The 19,095-nt window shown below is 42.1% G+C and overlaps 1 protein-coding gene across 1 annotated transcript; it reads right to left on the bottom strand.

Annotated features, from left to right (window-relative positions):
- Window positions 1–561: 561 nt before the first annotated feature.
- LOC104692883 (dendrocyte expressed seven transmembrane protein) lies at window positions 562–15,994 on the bottom strand. The gene is made up of 4 exons (XM_010405175.4): window positions 15,904–15,994; window positions 7,800–8,862; window positions 2,452–2,772; window positions 562–1,748 (listed from the first exon to the last, which is right to left on the bottom strand). Exons 2-4 carry the CDS (start codon window positions 8,823–8,825, stop codon window positions 1,677–1,679), a joined length of 1,419 nt encoding a protein of 472 aa, XP_010403477.3. The 5' UTR covers window positions 8,826–8,862; window positions 15,904–15,994; the 3' UTR covers window positions 562–1,676.
- Window positions 15,995–19,095: the final 3,101 nt, after the last annotated feature.

The following is a 19,095-nucleotide window of genomic DNA, read 5'->3' as shown; positions in this document are numbered from 1 at the left end:
CTTGTCCTTTGGGATTGAAAGGAGCACATACAACTCCTGCCAGCAATTAGTCAGAATGCTGCCAAAAAATGTTCAGCTCTTAATGACATGTAGCTCTTCCCCTTTCATGTGCAATGGTAACAAGAGTGTATCTTCTTATCAATAGTACCTGGATAGCTATTCTGTTCTGTGAGTCCAAATTTAGAGCAACCTTCTAATTGCTTCTCTCTCACCAGAATGCTTCTTGCTACTGGTGCTTGACAGTAGCACCTAAAATACAAGCTGATGTTCTGCTACTATTCAGGGGTGTCCCACTTCAGCAAAAAGGACACAGTCAGGCCTCTCAGAGACATTCAGCACAACCCTCAATCATGCACGGCTTTAATCCAGCACCATTTTCCAGAGACAAATTGTTGTCACACCAGGAACCTGAACCACCTGCATCCATGGAGAAGTGAGACTTTGGAAGGCCCAAAGAAAAGAAGTCTTTGTGTTTTTCAGTGGTTTAGGCAGAAAATAACTTCTGGCACTTGCTATCATAGAGTTTTAAGTCTTAATTCATTCAGAAAACAGAGACATTGATCAATGGCTGTCCTGAAACCATGCATTTATTATAGAGGAAGAGAGCAGAATTTCCTATTATCCAGCCTAAAAAAGGAAGTTGGCTGTGGCTGAAAATCAGAAATATACTGCCTGTTGGGCACATTTTTTAGCTCTACATTAAATCTCTAAAGCTACATCAGTCATTCCTATGTCTTTAGGCATTTTGCATTTGTTCTTGTATCATATGAAGGTCACATCACCAATGTTGGCTGAATGGGTGAAGCACTTCAGTATTGGCTCAGTTTTATTTCATTGAGGGCAGTTGTGCTTATGCAACATATTTAAGCCCATTTTTGTCTCTTCTGCAAGGTTCCTCAGTCTGCAAGATTTGAAACATTGTTCACCTCTATGTATATGCCCCACCCTTTAAAGACACCCTGTTGGCACCCACAGCACCTGATTCCTCTCTCTTCTAGCTCTCGTGAGCATTCTCACTTCTACCTGTTACATGACCTCTCTCATGATTATCAAAGGCATGGTACAATCTGTGCTAGTGGTACATTCTATAGATACATGGAAGTGGGAGACTGAGACCAAGTAAGGAATTCTGGGTGGGAGACTAGGTAAGAGACTAGGAGCTAGGGATGACAAAGATCCAGGCTGAAGGGCTTGAGGCTTAAGAAATAGATAAAAATGTCTAGAAACATCTAAACCGCATCCCAGAAGGCAAGGGACAGCCTCTGCTGTGTCTTCTATCTTCAGTGTCTGGCAAACATGAAGAAGACAAACCTGCTGCTGCCATTACATCCTCTGTTAGCTGAACCCAAAGAGGTTTGTTCTGTAGTCCTAAAAGCTCCAAACTGTTTTATTGCTTTTAAACAGAAGAACAGATCATCCATGATTTTCTCAAGTTTCTCAGATAATGTAGACCCCAAGTTGAAAACCAAGTATTAATTCAGTCCAGGGCAATCTGTGGTGAACTGCACACTATCCACAATGGCATCCTTTCCAAAATACTGCTGCTCACCCTTTGAGTTTGAAATTTTTACATTTTAGAATTGACATTCCATAGGAAAGATGGCGTGAAACACAGGTGGAACTAAAGCATCTCAGTCATATCCAAAGATTCACTTGGTCTTTTTCACATCATGCTGTCATTCTGCTACACTCCTTTCTTTCTTCCTCACTGCCTCTCTTGCCTTGAGTATTGGAAACCAAAAGTTGACCTGAAAAGACAGAAATATGATCTATATGGTAGTATTACTGAGTTAAGCTCACCCAGACACTAATAGCCTGTACAGTCATTGAAGGCTGTAAAAAACCCAAACTTAAACAAACTGTATGTGTGTGCTGCTATCTGTCTGGATTTGCCTTAGATATATACACGTGTGTTAGTTATTTCCATTTGTGTGTGTGTATGTATATGTATATATATACGTACAGGATAAATGTTTTAGCAAGCAAAAAGTTCTGTTTCCTAATGGTATTTACAGTCACACTGTGTTTTAAAACAGAAATGTATCACCTTCCATTTTGCTAAGCAATATTGGAACATCTTTCTCAACATTTAAGGCTGTTCTTACTGCCTAGCACTTGCTGTCTAGATTGCAGGAATATTCTAAGTGCTTTTCATATGTTCATGAAAACAAAGTTTCTTCTGTGGAGGACTCTGAATCCGGGAAGTATTTTCTTGCCAGCACATAGTCATTTGAGCATACCAATATCATGTCTGAGGCATGTGTGTTGAAGTACAGAACAAAACAATTAGATGTTCTAATCTTACCATTAGGTAATTTGTCTCTGGCTCCTGAGCATAGGGGAAAGCCTATTAGCACATAATTGAAGTTAACAAGTGTTTAAGTATTTCCTGGATCTGGCTACCACCCAGTGAGAAGATGTGGGTTTTTTTCCCCAGAGCTAATGGCTTACCGTTCTTGCAAACATGTTCTTCCCAGTTTTCTCTTGTAGCTTTCCTCTTTTTTTGAGTAATTTTGCATGCAAATAATGTATCCGTTTTATCTCAGTGTCAGGATAAAAGGAAGCTGACACGAGTATTTTAAGTTGGGTCAGGAGGCCAGAGAATAACCCAAAAATGATTAAGAAGAAGATGATAACTCCAAGCTGGATCCATGTTGTGGAGAGAGAGAGCTCTGGATGAGGGATGCAGTTATGCTTAAACAAAGGGATCTTGAAAGAATCAGTCTTTGCAATATGCTCTTTCATAGAAATGATATAGCTTTTCTCATTCTTCTGCACAAGAAAAGGTGAAAAAAAGGCATTGGTTATAATACTGACTCCCTCCTTTCTTAATATTTCTCCCACTGGACATTCAGATTTACAAAGGACCCTAAATCATCTAGACCATCCAGTGTCTATATATGGTATGCTCAAAACAATAAATTTATTGGCTATTTATAAATGTTTTGGACTGTATTTTCATGACTCCTCTTGGGACAATGTCCAGCATTTTGGACCATTAAGAACTTACCTTCTCAGTGGCTCTGTTGGGGAAATATTTGGCTAATCTGGTTATAATGATTTAATATTTTTCCACTCCTATGACTCTGCTCAGATGCCCTGTTGGAGGGTCCTTCGTTGAGAGTAAAACTGAAGATCAGGGTGTTTGTCCCTTTGGTTTTGTCTCAGCACATGATCAGCAGTGCTTCCACACCATAGTGGTTTAACACCAGCCAGAAGTCAAACTCCAAATAAGCCTCTCCCCTTCTGGTAAGAGAGGAACAAAGGCAGAGACTATGGGTTGAGATAAGTTACTGAAAGCAACAAGCAATGGAATAAGAGATGCACAGTAACAGCAGCAATATTAATAACAAAAGTATATAAAAAGAGAAGGTGGTTTACCCATGAAAGGTATTCACCACCTCAGTTTAGTTCCATGGTGCCCTGGGACAAAGACAAGATGGTGGATGCTCCCCATAGGTGATGTCCATGTGGCCTCCAGATGGTGGCTCTTCCCATGCCTGCCACCACATGGCATTCCCCAGACAAGGTGACAGGCACTCACCACAGCACTCTCCCTGTCCCCACGCCCGAGCTAGCAGAAAACAATAACAGACAAACTCCTGAAAGCAAGACTGTCTGTGTCACACCACGCCACCGCTTTGGACGCTGGATTCAGCTCTGTGCAGTTGCTTCCAGTACCGGCCCTGCCACTATTGACTGCTCCACCCAGCTTCCCTCGGCTCCTTTTGGCTCAGCTCAGACTTGTCTGGGCTCAGGCTTGCCTCCGCCACTCTGTTCGCTGCAGCTGCCTCCCACACCAGCACTGTTTTTCAGCACCATATGCCTGAGTCAAGTCTCAGACGAACAGGAAGGCGGTGGGCAGCAAAGGACAGGGTAGGCAGGGGCAGGACTGATCCTGACAACCTTCCTGAAGGAGAGAGGGAAGCAAAAAAGTTGCACATCCAGGGGTGCTCACCCTTTCTTCACCCTGAAACCACACCTGCAGTGATGTTGTGGGTGGTATAGAACAGCAATCCAGCCATGCCCACATGGCACTAAGCCCCATCCCCTCTCTGCATCCAGGCACCGGCCCAGGCAATGCTCTGACCAAAGGTTGTCGCACAGACGAGGCTGCCTGTCCTGCTCTTGTAGGTGCCTTTACTTAGCTGATGTCTTTCACTGCTTGTGGACCGAAACGTTTAATGAGAGAGGTAAATTAGACATGCTTCTGGGACCATACTGGCAGGCAACTTTCTGTTCTATGTGTAGGAACACAGTAGAGACACTGAATAACCCAGTCTCTTTTCTGATCATGTCAGAGGAATAACAAACTCTTCCTTGTGGATTTTCTAATCACCTTACAGAGGCCAGGCACTTCTGTTAGGTGTTTGTTGGAGAAATCAAGTTTCCAAAGCATGCTACCCATTTTCAGCCTGTCAGCCTTTCCTTGACATTATCCTGTTCCAAACTATCTCAGGATATTTTATCCCTAAACTGAACTGATGTATAGGCAAGGAAAATCTTAATTAGGAACTCAATATGAAACAGGGGTACTAGTGCATGAAGAACTTTATTGTTCATGCTAATTAATAAACATCTCAAGTCTCTGAGTCTGTCCTGCTCACGCGGCTTCCAGACTCCCTGAGATCAGCAGCCCTGAGGCTTGATATAACAAATCTGTTGAGGTTAAATTTTACATTTTAATGTAATTAGCTTTCCTTGGGGAACTAGAAACAATCTGATGATGGCATAGTTTTCTGTTTTGAAGGAGTCAACCAGCTTTCCATGTGAGTGAACAATGCACATAGAGAAAATTCGTAGTGCAGGAACCATGAATCAGCCAGGCATGGTCAGGCTCAGGACTTCTGTCCATAGGTAGTGGGACTAAGCTCCTTTGCCCTGACTTGGGTCATGCCCAAGGCAGGTCATGGTAAGAGGCTGCCCTCAAGGTACAAAGGATAGAAAAACAGGCAAAACCAAACACAACAGTATGCAGCAAATGTGAGGCTACTACAACAGGTTGATTAGGGTCACGATCAGTTGGGTTCTTAGTATCTCCAGGGATGGAGACCCCACAACCTGTCTCAGAAACTTGTTCTATTGTTTGATCACCTGAAGATTAAACAAAAATGTATTTCCTTCAGTTTGTCCTAATTGTCTCTTCTCCCTGCACTGTGCACCACTGAGAAGTCACAGAATCATAGAACCATTAAGGTTGGAAAAGACCTAACTCCCAAGATCATGGAGTCCAGTCGTTGACCAAATAACACTATAACAACTAAACCATTGAGTTGTTTCTTGAATACTTCTAGGGATGGTTACTCCATTACTTCTCTGGGCAGTCCCTTCCAATTCTTGACAACCCTTTCACTGAAGAAATTTCTCCTGTGTCTGGCTCCTTTTGTTACACCCACTCCCCATCACTTATTTACACGCACTTGTAAAATCCCCCTGAATCATCTCTCCTTCAGCCTGAACAGCCCCAACCTCTTCTCACATGACAGTGCTTCAAGTCCCTTAATCATCTTCCTGACCCTTTCCTTGGCTCCTCACTCTAGTATATGCCCTTCTACTGGGTCTCAGCAGTGCTAAGCAGAGAGGAAGGATCACATCCTACAGCTTACTGGCAATGCTCTGCTTAATGCAGCCCAGATTAGCACTTTCTTTGCCGTAAGGGCACATTGCAGGCTTGTGGTCAACTTGGTGTCCAGCTCTCAAGGCCTTTTTGTGCAAAAAAAGCCACCTCCCAGTCAGCTCCCAACATGTAACGTGCATGGAGTTGTTTCTCTTCAAGGACTGCAAGACACGGCACATTCCTTTGCTGAACATTGTGAGGTTCCTCTCGGGCCAGTTTTCTAGCCGTTTCAAGACCTTCTGACTGATAGCACAATCCATTGGTATTTCAGACCTCTTCCAAGTTCTATATTGTCTGCAGGCTTGTGTGGCTACAATCTGTCTTTGCAGGTCATTAATGAAGAGGTTAAATAATATAGGTTCCAGTGTCTACTCCTGGGGGACATCAGAAGATGGTTTGTACCACAAGACAGAACTTTTTGAGTCCAAGAGTTCAGTCAATTTTCTGTTCACATCATTCTCCATTTATGTAGCCCACACTTTATCAGATTGTCAATGAAGATGCTGTATTCCAGCGTTCCAGCATTGGAAACCTTAATAAAAGCACAGTCAGCATCCACTGTTCTCCCTTCATCCAGCAACCTAGTGTTTGTATCACAGAAAACTCTTAGATTGGTCAAGTATGATTTAGCCTTTATAAATCCATGCTTAATACTCCTAATAGATTTCCTGGCCTTCACATGTACAAAAATGACTTCCATTATTATATCCTCTGTCATCTTCCCAGGGATAAAGGTGAGGATGACTAGACTGTAGGTCCCTGGATTGTCCTCCTTCCCCTCCCTGAAGATGGGAGTAACATCTGCTTTCTTCTGCTCTCCAGGAACATCTCCCAGGCTCCATGACATTTCAAAGACAATCAAAAGTGGCCTTGCAGTGACATCAGCCAGCACCTTCAGCACCCATGCATGCCTCCCATCAGTTCCCATGGTTGCACATTTGCTTAAATGTGCCTTAGCTTAATTCTCCTCCACCAAGGGTAAGTCTTCCTTACTCCACACTTGCCCTTATCTCAAAGGCCTGCGATTCCTAAGGGATGGTCTTCCTAGGAATGGCACAGCTGAAGATGCCATTCAGTACCCTGGGCTTTCTGTGTCCTTTGTTGCCACCAGGACCCCTCCTGCTTTTCACAGTGGACCTACATTTCCCCATGTCTTTTGTTTGCTGCTTATGGACCTGTAGAAGCCCTTTGTGCTGCCTATCACCCGCCTTACCTGATTCAGCTCCAGGTGGGCTTTGGTTTTCCTGTCCCCATCCTTATACAATCAGTGTATCTGCATTCCTCCTGGGACTGCTGTCCCTTCTTTCACCTAGTCTATGCTTTTTTCAGGAGCTCCTTGCTCACCCATGCTGGCCTCCTGCTGTCCTTGCTTGATTTAGTTGGTATGAATAATTCTTGAGCTATCAAATTGGGCAGCTTTACTTTGCAGTAAAGGTGAAATCTCCACCTTTAAGTGTATTCGGACAAGATCCTGAGCAATCTGATCTGTCTCTGAAGTTTGCCACAGAATCACAGAATATTCTGAGTTGGAAGGGACCCACAAGGACCATCAAGTCCAACTGTTAAGTGAATTGCCCACAGCCTCAAACCCACAACCTTGGTGTTACTAGCAGCATGCTCTAGCCAGTTGTTCATCCAACCTTGTTTTGAGCATGAGGTTGGTCTTGATGGCCTCCAGACTTATCTTCCAACCTAGTTAATCGTTCTCTATGCTGCTGCTGCTGCTCCTGCTAGAGGAACCAGGAGCTTTTGGTGACAAGTTACTATTTCGTGTGTACACACCCATGCATACAACGGATGAGCTCCTCACACTACTCAGTTAAAGAAAGGTAGGCATCTCTTACATTAGTGTCACAGTGACTTTTGACTATAAAAGTAGTGCTTCACAAATATCTGTTCTGTGAGTTGTCAAATTTACGCTTCCAGTTTCCTTCATATATATATATCTGGAAGAATGAAAGCCCTTCTTCTAAAATTTACCATTCTCTAGAAATATTACAATGCTCTGGAAAGAACTGGTCAAGTATGATTTAGCCTTTAGTCTGGTTCCATCCAACATATGTATCTGTAGAGGCAATGGCCCTTTTTGAAATGAATGATATTCCAGGAAAGAATATGCTGAAGATGAAGGGAAAATTTTCAATGCTAAACTAAGAAATATATGGTACTGATAAGTACTTACATTCTGAAAGAGACTGAGTTGAATGTCTAGATCCGGTACTTCTTGGAGATATTTGTTCACAGAAATAATTAACAAATAAAACAAAGAGTCTACTGCAGCAAACAGAAGCCAGATGCAAAGATGAATAATTACAGGGAGAAAAGAACACAGCATTTTTTTCCTGTCCTTTCTTGTGAAGAAGAAAGATGGGATTGTCACATAATCTTTTCTCTCTTTTCTGTTAAGTGGCAGAAGACAGGGTCTTTGCTGTTGCTTTTGGTGCTCGTCAAATGCAATGAACTGTTTTGTGATATAAGTATTCTTAAATTTGGTGCTATGAGAACCCACAAATTTTTTGATAAAGAGGCCAGTTCCAAAGGAAACTATAAAAACCCCAACTATAGGCAATACTTTCTGACCTATATAGGGCAGTATAGTCAACATAAAAGATAGCTGGTTAGCCATTCTCTGGATTTCTTGCTCTGTCTCGTTTAGCTCTTGTTTTAATGCACCATCTGAAATTGAGTAAGATGGTGTGAATTCATGCTTTAGGACCACTATATCTTTAGATAGTTCAGCAGGAAGCTTGGTTGCCTCATAAATCCATTTTATTGCCTCAACATAATATTTTATCAAGGCAAATTGCTCATGCTTTAAATGACAGGTTATACTGTCTGCCAGAACCTTTAGATTGTGAAAAATATTTTGTATGTTGCTGGCCACCACAACACCAGTGCCAGCAGTTATAAGAGCATCCCTGCCATTTTTCAGTCCACAAGAAAGGAGGAACAGAACACTAAAACAGCGCAGGTGCTTGAAACAGAAGAGCATGATAGAAAGCAAAATCCAGATGAATCCAGGAATCAGTAAGGGCCCCAAAGAATGATGTGCCAAGGAGAAGTGCATGCTAAGGAAAAAAAGAAGGCTGGAGAGGAAGCCAACTGCAGAGCAAACTGCAAAAAGTTGTATCTGATACTTCCAGCCAGGCTTCCTTTCAGATATAAAAATTTCCCATGCATTCCGAGCTATTGAGATGCAAGTTGGCATTTTCTTCTGATTGTTGCTGACACTGAAATGGCTCAAACTAAAAGGAAAGGAAAAGAAAAACACTGTTATTTACAGGGTCACACTACTGACAATGATGTGTTTTCAACTGGCTGTCCAATACTTTTTCACACTGCAAGATATGCAGGTCTGACTCATATGGGGCTGAACTGCCACACGAGACCAAAATATTTGTCCTCAATGTCACAGATATAAATATTGAAGACGTGACTAAAAGGATTTCTATCTTTTGTCCTTTTATGTTTTGCACACTTTGATTTCCCATTAGCTGTGTAGAGATAGTGGTTCACATGTACATGTGGGTGTGTGGGTGTGGGTGTGTGTGTATGTATAAGAGAGACACCAGCCTCCTGTAGCACCCACTGCTCCCCGCAGACACTAGCATTGCCTTGTAGGCACCAAGAAGGGAAAGAGAGGAGCATGGAAACTTCATATTGGTACCCCCATGAAGAGGAGCATGGCTTGATCTGTGGGGAGCAGCCAGAGCAGCTTCCAGGGAGGAAGAATCTGCTAAAGCAGCATGTGCACATTCCCCAGGGATGGGGAGTGAAGCACAGCTTCTTCAGCTGGCAGTAGGTTAGTACAGAGCAAAGAAAGTGTGCCTCAGAGGCACCATTCCTTCTTTGGGTCTCTCCTGGGATAGCACACCTACAAATTTGTCCATTTATGACAAGCTGTCCATGAGTCAGCAGTGCCCTCGTGCCCAAGAAGGCCAACAGAATCTTGGGGTGCATTAGGAAGAGCACTGCCAGCAGGTTGAGGGAGGTGATCCTGTACCTCTGCTCAGCCCTGACGAGGCACATCTGGAGTTCTGCATCCAGTTCTGGGCTCCTCAGTGCAAGAGAGACATGGAGCTCCTGAAACAGGCTCAGTGAAGGGCTATGAAGATGATGAGGGAACTGGAACATCTCTCTTAGGAGGAAAGGCTGAGGGAGTTGAGCCGTTCAGCTTTGAAAGAGATGACTGAGAGGGGAATCTCATAAATGTATACAAATATCTAAAGAGAAGGTGCCAAGAGGAGGAAACCAGGCTCTTCTCAGTGGTGTCAGCAACAGGAGAAGAGCCAATGGGCAGAAACTGATGCACAGAAAGTTCCACCTGAGCTCGAGGAAAAACTTCTTTACTGTTGTAAGGTGCCCAAAAACCTTGCTCAACATGGATCTTAAAAGGGCTTACAGTTGGTCATGTACTCTGAGCAAGACACACAGGACAAATACAGACAAGATATTCTCAAGAGGTCAAAACAACTAAAATACTTTACTGTCAACTTTAGAAAATCAGAGAACTTTGGCAAAAGATTTAGTGCAGCATTCAATCAACATAAAACCCTTCTCAAAGCATTAACTTAGCAAACTCTAAGCCTGTTCCATGTTAAGTTACTCAAAATTTCTAAGAAGGAAGAATTAGAAAGAGAGAAAGACAGGAAATACATAGAAAAGGACACACATAACTACCACTCCTGGGTTCCAGTGTGTTCAGCTGATAGAAATTCCAAGAGGAGGTAGAGTCAAGATGTGCTTGCCTCATGTTCTGCTTTCAACACTCCTTAGTATTCCTGGGCCCTTGCTGCAGGCGGGACTTCCAGTTATTTGGCCACCTAGGAGCTGGGTAAAGGGCTCCAGGGGTGGGGTGTGGAACACTGCCTCCAGTGTGCCAGTGATTGGCAGCCACTGCCAGGCTGGGATACAGGCTCTAGGGGCAGGGGGTGTAGGGCAGGGCACTGCCTCACCAGAGCAAGGCTCGACCTGCCCCTTCCCCCACACACATGCACCCCAAAATGTCTCAAAACATCAATCATTCCAGTCTCTCATAACTGTGAGGGTGACTGGGCACTGGAACAGGCTGCCAGAGAAGCTGTGGAATCTTCCTCACTGGAGATACTCTGGAACCATCTGGATGCACTTCTGTGCCATGTGCTCTGGGATGATCCTGCTTGGGCAGGGAGGTTGGACCAGATGACTCACTGTGGTCCCTTCCAACCTTACCATTCTACAAGTTTGTGTTTAACCCTTTTAACCCTAATAGCTTGTGCTTGTCACCATCTCTCCTGCCTACCAGCATGCCCATTATGTAAATTACAGAGTATTTCTGTGATTCATTTCAGTTTGATGGGAGATAGTTCAGTGCTCATGTCTTCCCTTCTTCTTTTACAATATAATATTTATAGTGCAATTTGTCCAAAGATGCAAGGTCAATTTATATGCATATTAGCCTTTTAACATACTAGAACAAATGTGATACTAATTAAATAAAATAAACAGTGGTAAGTTTATCTTAAATAGGGAATAGTTGTCTTTATAAAATACATCCTGAAGATATTACTTTGTCTTTTGCTTAGCTTGAACACAGCAGGTAGCCAGGAACTAAACTATAATTTTGTACACATACTGTATTTTATTAGCATCAGACTTTATGAATCCTGCTAGCATTCACTGCACCATTTCCCCCTTCTTCTCATTATAATTAGTTATTAGTTGTGTCATTATCTCCTTTGCGTGCAACAGGAGCTGAGCATGATGGGAGCAAGCATCCATCCCCAGCTGGGACTTTCTTGGACTGATGTGCTGCTTTTCCTTGGCCTTACTTGAGCCTGCTCCTTTACAGTGCTGAGGACTATCTTGAAAAATGCTGAGTATTTTCTGTGTTTAACCACTTCAGCACAGGCAAATAGTGGGCGGTAGGCTCTCAGGGTGGGCTTAATTCCTGGCACTATCACAGGGCCTGGGAAGGCTGAGGTAATTGCTTCCCTCCAGGGCCTAAGTGAATTCAGCTGTAAATGGCGTGTAAGAGCAATTAACAGCTCCTTCACAGGTGCAAAATTAGTTGATCAACACCCCAGAAGTAAGTAGAAGTCGCCATGTTTGGGAAGGTGCAGCAAGTGAAATGGGGAGGAGAGTCAGCACATGAGCCACCTGGCTCCAGCTCTGCCATGAGCAGAGCTGCCCTTCTGCTTATGTGGATGGTCTGCTTTGTCCTCTTTCTACTAAAAGAGGTTTTTAGGAACCAAAGTCAAAAAGGAGATGTTTATTATCCTGAAATCAAGCAGAACCAGACCTAACAGCCAGCAAACCTTGTCATCAAATCCTGTACTTCTGTGATCAGATCGTTAAACGGTATGTGCCACCACAACTTCTTTGTATATCTAAGAAAAATTGCTCTGCACAGAGAATACATCGGGCATTTTGTTCTTGATTTAAGAAGCATTAACAAAATAAAATGCAAAAAGACTAGCATTTATCTAGCTTCACACTCACATCCATGTGAGAACGCATTTTGAGTTTCTTTAGCAGCACCAATTTCACAGCTGTTTTCAGGTATAGTTTTTGCATGGTTTTGAGTGTTTTCATGTGTGGGTATGGTGAATTTGTGTTAATGCTTATAAGCATTCAGTAAATGGTTGCAATATGTGACTGGGATTTTGGCATGACTGCATCCTTAGATTTAACAAAAGTACTTCTGAACTGGGAGGCTGGAGACTTGCAAAATATGGACAGAACTTGAAAATAATCAAGAAGTCTCCTTTTCTGGGCAGATTCAATGCTGTTACATGACATCCTGCAGTACTCAGAACATATATGGTAGGTTTGTCCCTAACCTGCATGAATCCAGAGCTTTAAGGCAGGAAAGGCATTGTAGGGACACAGTGAATTTTGGAGCCTGTGGCATGAATGCTCAGGTGTCCCTCCATGGTCACTGAAGGTTGCAAAGGGAGCATTTCCACCCCTTCCAGAGCCTATCTCTAAGCTCAGACTTTTCCAGGGTAAGAGTCAGGCTCACAGTGTGCTTTTATGTTGCTTGTCTGACATCTCAGTTTTCCCTTCATAATGCATCAGCAACAGACATAGATGTTCAGCATCGAGTACAGGAGAATCACTCAAAGGAAAAAAGCTCTAAATCTTAAAAAAAACGTTTGGAAGCCGAATGTTCTTATATCACCAGGCACTTAAACAGCCGTGAATGCTTGGGAAAGGAATAATACTCTGGCTTAGAGATAGAAATAAATTTTTGGCACCACTAAAGAGGCTAATTCAGAGCTTAAAGAAATAGTAAACGTTGAGAGCTTTCTAGAATGATTCCTCTTAAAAACATAAATCACAAAAGCTTTCCTGAAAGTGTTAGGCGCAGTTAGGTATTTTAACAAGAGGCTGACGAGCAAAACCTTCATTTCAATTGCAGTCTGAAGCAAAGTACTTTTTCTTCTGTCCTGTAACATGAACTAAGGTGGGGGCTGCTACCATTATTTATGTAGCATAAGGAAAGAATTATTCTTGGAAAGGACTTTCTTGCTCTTAACTGCCAATTTCTTTCCACTATAGTTTCTAGTGATGAGAAACTCCCACTCCCACAGAGGAGAGCTGGAAACTCTTGTGCTCTAATTCTGCCTCTGTAACTAATTTCTTAGTTGGGTCCAAGGGGAAGTTCTCTATGCTTTAGTTTTCCTCTCTAGGAAATTTTTACTCAGGTCTGGAAGCATGATATTCTTCTACCATATGGTGTGCTGGCAGGAGTGATTATAAAAACAAATTCTCCAAAGGAGCTTCTCTGGCAAGGAGGTTGGGCCACAGTTCTTAAGGCTTGTGATGTACTGAATTTAATGCAACATATTTAAAAGGTATTTTTCTAGTTTCATTTTAAAATAAATGAGAAAAATTTAAAAGCATTCTTAAGATCCTGCTTGTGGTATTTCAGATATGGCTACAGATTTGAGTAAGCAGAAGATAAGTACATAGCATCAAGAGTCCCTAGAAAATCCAGCTCAGCCATGAGCCCTGTGATAGAGCTATGTAATTTTTTTATAGTATGTGTTCACGCTATGTATGATTTTTCCCTGCCTTCTATGGAGACTCCTCCATATTCATCATCCAAGTAGTTGTGGCTACCTCAAACTACCAGTTTGGTCCTGTCCTGTCCAGTTTGGTCCCTTGCTCACCCTGCAGCTGATGGTGGCTTGCTACAGATAAAATGGAATAGAATAGGATAACTGAGTTGGAAGGGGCCAACAATAATCATCTAGTCCAACTGCAATAGATTGAAACTCTAAATATTTGCAGAGTGTTTCTGAAACCTTCTCTACCCAGGCTATTCCTTGCTTAGAGGTGAGCAGCAGGTCTACATTTCTAGTATATGGATTAGTCACTGATGCAAACACCTTGCCAATTTTTAATATAATGGAAGAAGCAGGTATATCTGAAAAAATATATAGTGAGTAAAAGAATGGGATTTACTAAATAATTAGGGGTTTTTTTAACAGAGACACAGCTGACTTGGCAAAGCATGACAAAAGGAGTCAGATCTCTAATTCTACTTTCTATTTTGATACAGACCTAAGTCAGGCAAAGCCTGGGGACTACAAGTGCAACTGAGTTAGGACTGAATAGTACCACCTAGTTTTTGCACCTTCACATCAAGTCGGATACAACTTTCTCTGTACAGCACTGTTGTTTGGGCTGATCTCAGGAGGAGTATGGAAGTTTGGCAGGCTCTTTGCCCACAGTAGTGTGCAGGATATTTACACATAAAAACAAGGTCTCATTAAGAGAAACATTAGGTTAAATGGGAAACACATCCCATTGATGCCCAGCTTCACAGTGATCTTTGCCTTGCTTCAGCTACATAGTGTTCTTTGCCTCATAAATCCTATCGGGATTTTATACAGGAATTAAAGAAGAGAAGGCACACAATAAGAATATAAAAAATTATTTCCTTTTTTGGCAGTTTCAGGAGCCTTCTTTTCTAGCCTGAATCAGTTACATTGAAATGTAAGAAAATTACTTCTCTTTTTTGTATACTGTCAAAAAATCCAGTGCTGAACTATGGCATAGTAAAAGAAAAATACAGGAGGGAGTCCCACTTTATTTCCTTTGGTCAATCCAGGGCATTCAACAGAGAAATAAAAGCCTAATCAAAAATCCAGCAACCTTACTGCAGCTATCCCCAAGGCTTCATTGGCACCATAATCATTTCTCATGTTCACATTATTTGCTTTTAACTGCATGAGGAAGGAAGGTAAATGGTACTAAGCACATTAAACAGGAGGGATGACTAAATATGTAATCATATATGTGCATAGAAACTTGAAATACTAAACACAGCAATGCAAATATAACAATTTATACACAAGCAAAACCAAGCAAAAATAGCAACTGATTGAGATTTCTTTTTCTTCTTGTATTGAAAATAGATAGCTTGGAATAATTCTGAACACTGCAAGATATTGCAAGTTTTTTAGGATGCCACAAATTGATTAAATGTCGTCTGAGATGTCTATAGCACTGGAGGTTGGACTAGATGATCTTTAAAAAGGGTTCTTCTAGCCCAAGTCTCCTGTGATTCTGTGATATCCACACCTGAGCTGTCTATATGTCAATAAAGAGAAAAGGGCAGTTACCCAGAGCCGTTACTTCAGACCTGTTTTAGAATTCCACCCTCACAGAAGATGGATTGTGTCCTGTAAGAACTTTTTCTCTAGCTCAACTGTGAAAAGTGTCTGGGTTACTCAGACAGAGCTATCCAAAGCCAGGGGAGATGAACCTCTCCCTGTGTTTCCTAATTGCCAGCACAGGTTGTATTTGACTAAGCTGGGCACTTGGAGAAGAACACAGGAAGTGTGGGCAGCCATAGAATATGGACAGCTATGGAAGGGCCATAGAACAAAAAATCAAATTTTCTCATAACTCTGTGGGCTGTGTTAGGAAGCTGTGATGCAACAAACCTACAGACATATTCTTCCCGTAAAGCATGGGAAGGAATGGAGGCACAGTTTGGTAAATCCAAATGGCAGTTTGCCTATTGCCAATAACAACTCTGCAAAACACAGAAAATTCCAGTGTGAGGGATGGAAGGGAACATATGAGATTACATAGTCCCTTCTCCTAAACAGAATAACTCTATGCATACTTTTGGGAGAGTTTAGGAGTAAATTGTTTCACAAACTTTAGACTCTCCAATTAGTAAGGTGACAACAGTTAACTTAAAGCAAGTCCTTTTACCTTAGAATAGCTAGCTCAGTTCATGATTACTGTCCAAAGTTCCTTGATATTAACCTTAAAGTGTTACTTACAGGCACTTCTGTAAAGCGCTTGAAGGTCCTTCACCATGCTGTGTGTCTCTTGACTTTGGTGGGGAACCAAGACGGACAGTAGTACAAAATCTCACATGAGTAATTGTTTTCCTATACCCTCCCTCAATGAGTCAGACACACTACAGTTTTGAAATTGTTCTGGTTTTGACAAAGATTCATGTCTTCTTTATGCACAAGACCAAAATAGTATATCATTTGCAAGTGCCACTTTCCACCTTTTTTTCTGGCAGAGTAATAGATATCAGCAAATGAGTTCAGGGCACAAATTTCAAAGATTTAATATTATGTTGAGTAATGCCTTAGGTCTAGAACATTTTAGCTATTTTGGTACTTCCTTTGAAACTAGCAGCAATTCAGTACCCAAATAAATCTAAAGCTGTAAAATTTTTCACCCCACAAATGTTCCTACTGAGATCTGTGAAAATACTTTTGCAGACAGTCTGTCAGAATACAGCCCTTAGAATAAGGCACACCTTAAATATACAATAAAGACACAAATTATATACAAAAGATAATTTATATACAGGAGGGTAGAACTGCTATGCAGAGGAACTTTTGCTTTAACTTTGGCACCTAAACTTTTATTTTATATCTACTGTTGGTTTCTGAAGACACAGTTTGCATGTGCATTTTTGTGTACAGAGGAGAAAGATAATTCTGGACAGCCATACTCCCCACTTAAAATGGGTCACACACATTCTACCAATTATTGATCTGTTGAACCAGTCAGTCCTTTAATTCAGTTGTCATCACGACCATCTGATAAAGAGGACAATAGATTTAAAGGAAATCAAATGCTGATACACAGCTTCACAAGGGGAACAGCAACAAAAAGAGTAAGAGGATTGTTACACACCTATGATACCTTTTCAATAACATCCTTCATACACTGCCTTTTTCAGCCATTTTCAGGACTAACTTGCAATTATGATTTTACTGTTTATGTTTAATCTTTCAGATTCATTTTTCTCAGAAATGTCATAGGTGGTTTGGTCCATTGCAGAGTTGTTATCTGCTACATGTAAGGAATTCTAAATTTGAGACTGACTCTCATTTAGACTCTGATTTCAAAGATCCAGAGCTGTACACCAGTCTCAGTTCTGTCCTTGGACTCTTTGCAGAATCCAATCAGCTACTACTGTAGTGCTGGCATGTACGTTATCTATTTGCCCTTGGTTGAAGTGTCCCTGCATGTAATTTTCCAGACAGCTGGTTTTCCAGCAGGTATACTGATAGCACTGAAGTAGCAGGTTGAGTCCAGATTTCCCTTCCACAGTGCAGCCATAGCCCTGCTCTTCCAAAAGCAGCTACTGAACAAGTTCAGAAAGCTGACAGATAGCAAGATGAACATAGCACAATGTTCATAGCATCTAAATTATGCATAATGTAGGGGTATAATTAGATACAGCGGACCATCTATAACTGGAGAAAGTCTCTGATTATTATAGGATGAATGGATGAAATGATCTTTTAGCAGAACATATCGTTCATATTATGAAATAAGGGAAAATTCTCTCAGGGGATGCAGGTAAGTGCATATTAAGTTAGACCAAGCCTCCATTGAACCCAGCATCTCAGCCTTGATAGCAATATATAGCAGATGTTTACAGAATCACAGAATGGGGATTATGGACCGTTTGGACATGGTCTAGGTGACCCTGTGTGAGTGGGGGGGGGGGGGGGGTTGGACCAGATGACCTCCAGAGGTCCCTTCCAACCTCAACCATTCTTTGATTCCATGACAATTGAAATTCCTCTTTACATTTTTCCAGCCTTTGAGGCCAATCCAAATGGCAGCACAGCCATCTGGAGTATCAGGCACTCCTCTTAGGTTATTATCATTTGCAAAGCTTCTGAGGGTACACCCTTTCCAGGTCAATAATGAAGATGTTACACTGATTTGGCCCCGGTATCAACACGTGGGACACACCACTAGTGAACTTTGTATGACTGAACTTTTTGTTGCTCATCCATGGGCCCAGTAGCTCATCCAGTTTCCAGTGCAGGTCACTGTCCATTTATCTACATCATTTATGACACTTTGTCAGCTTGTCTATGAGAATATTATGGGAGACAGTGTTGAAAGCCTTTCTGAAGACGAGGTAAACAGCATCAACTGCTCTCCCCTGCCCCACTTAGTCATCTCACTGCAGTCTGTCACATTGGGTAACCATGAATTCCCCTTTGTAAATACATGCTGAATACTCACTGCAAATGGTTTACAGGATTAGTTGCTTTGTAACCTTCCCAGGGATCAAAATGAGGCTGACCAGCTCCTTGGATCATCCTCCTTCCCTCCTTGACAATGGGAGTAACATCTGCTTTCTTCTGCTCTCCAGGAACATCTCCCAGGCTCCATGACATTTCAAAGACAATCAAAAGTGGCCTTGCAGTGACATCAGCCAGCACCCTCAGCACCCATGTATGCCTCCCATCAGTTCCATGGTTGCACATTTGCTTAAATGTGCCCTAGCTTGATTCTCCTCCACCAAGGGTAAGTCTTCCTTACTCCACACTTGCCCTTGTCTTGAAGGCCTGGAGTTCCTAAAGCCTGGTCTTCCTGGTAAAGGCAAAGCTGAAGAAAGGCATTTTTGCATTTCCTTGGGCTATATATGAGAAATAAAGTTGTTTACAATCATCTAGACGGACTAACTATTTCCACCCCTTACGTTTTCGAGAACAAGGAGTTGTATGGCAGCCTTTACCCATACCCTGCAGTTTGGATCAAGTGGTGGCAGTGACTGGCAGCATTTCTAGTCTCTCCTAGAGAATCAAATATGCTCTAAAGTACATAGAGACAATGTAGAAATCAACCCCACAGTCTGAAAGCTACCTAAGGCCACAGCTCCCTTCAGAGATACAGCATTTTGATAGAGAGCCTCAGCTGGCCTTTCTCAACCCATATGCTGCAACCAGATGTGCTGGTGTCACTGCATTTTTTTGGCAGGCTTTTTAACATAGAATACTTTAGTGACCCACTCACAGCACACCCTCACAAATTCTTGTCAGTACCACATTTTCTGGGATCAATGTGGATGCCTGCTGGCTGACAGAGGCTGAGGCCACAGGATCACAAACACAGCACAAGCCTATGTTGGGGGAATATTATCTCTAGCAAATATCAGCTGCTGGGGCTGGCTGGTTCCTGGATTTCCCTGCTGACATGGTCAA

This window comes from Corvus cornix, chromosome 2, assembly GCF_000738735.6.
Source record: "Corvus cornix cornix isolate S_Up_H32 chromosome 2, ASM73873v5, whole genome shotgun sequence".
In the NCBI taxonomy this organism is placed as follows: Eukaryota; Metazoa; Chordata; class Aves; order Passeriformes; family Corvidae; genus Corvus; species Corvus cornix.
Note: the sequence above shows the minus strand (reverse complement) of the source record. Positions and strands in the feature narration are given on the sequence as shown.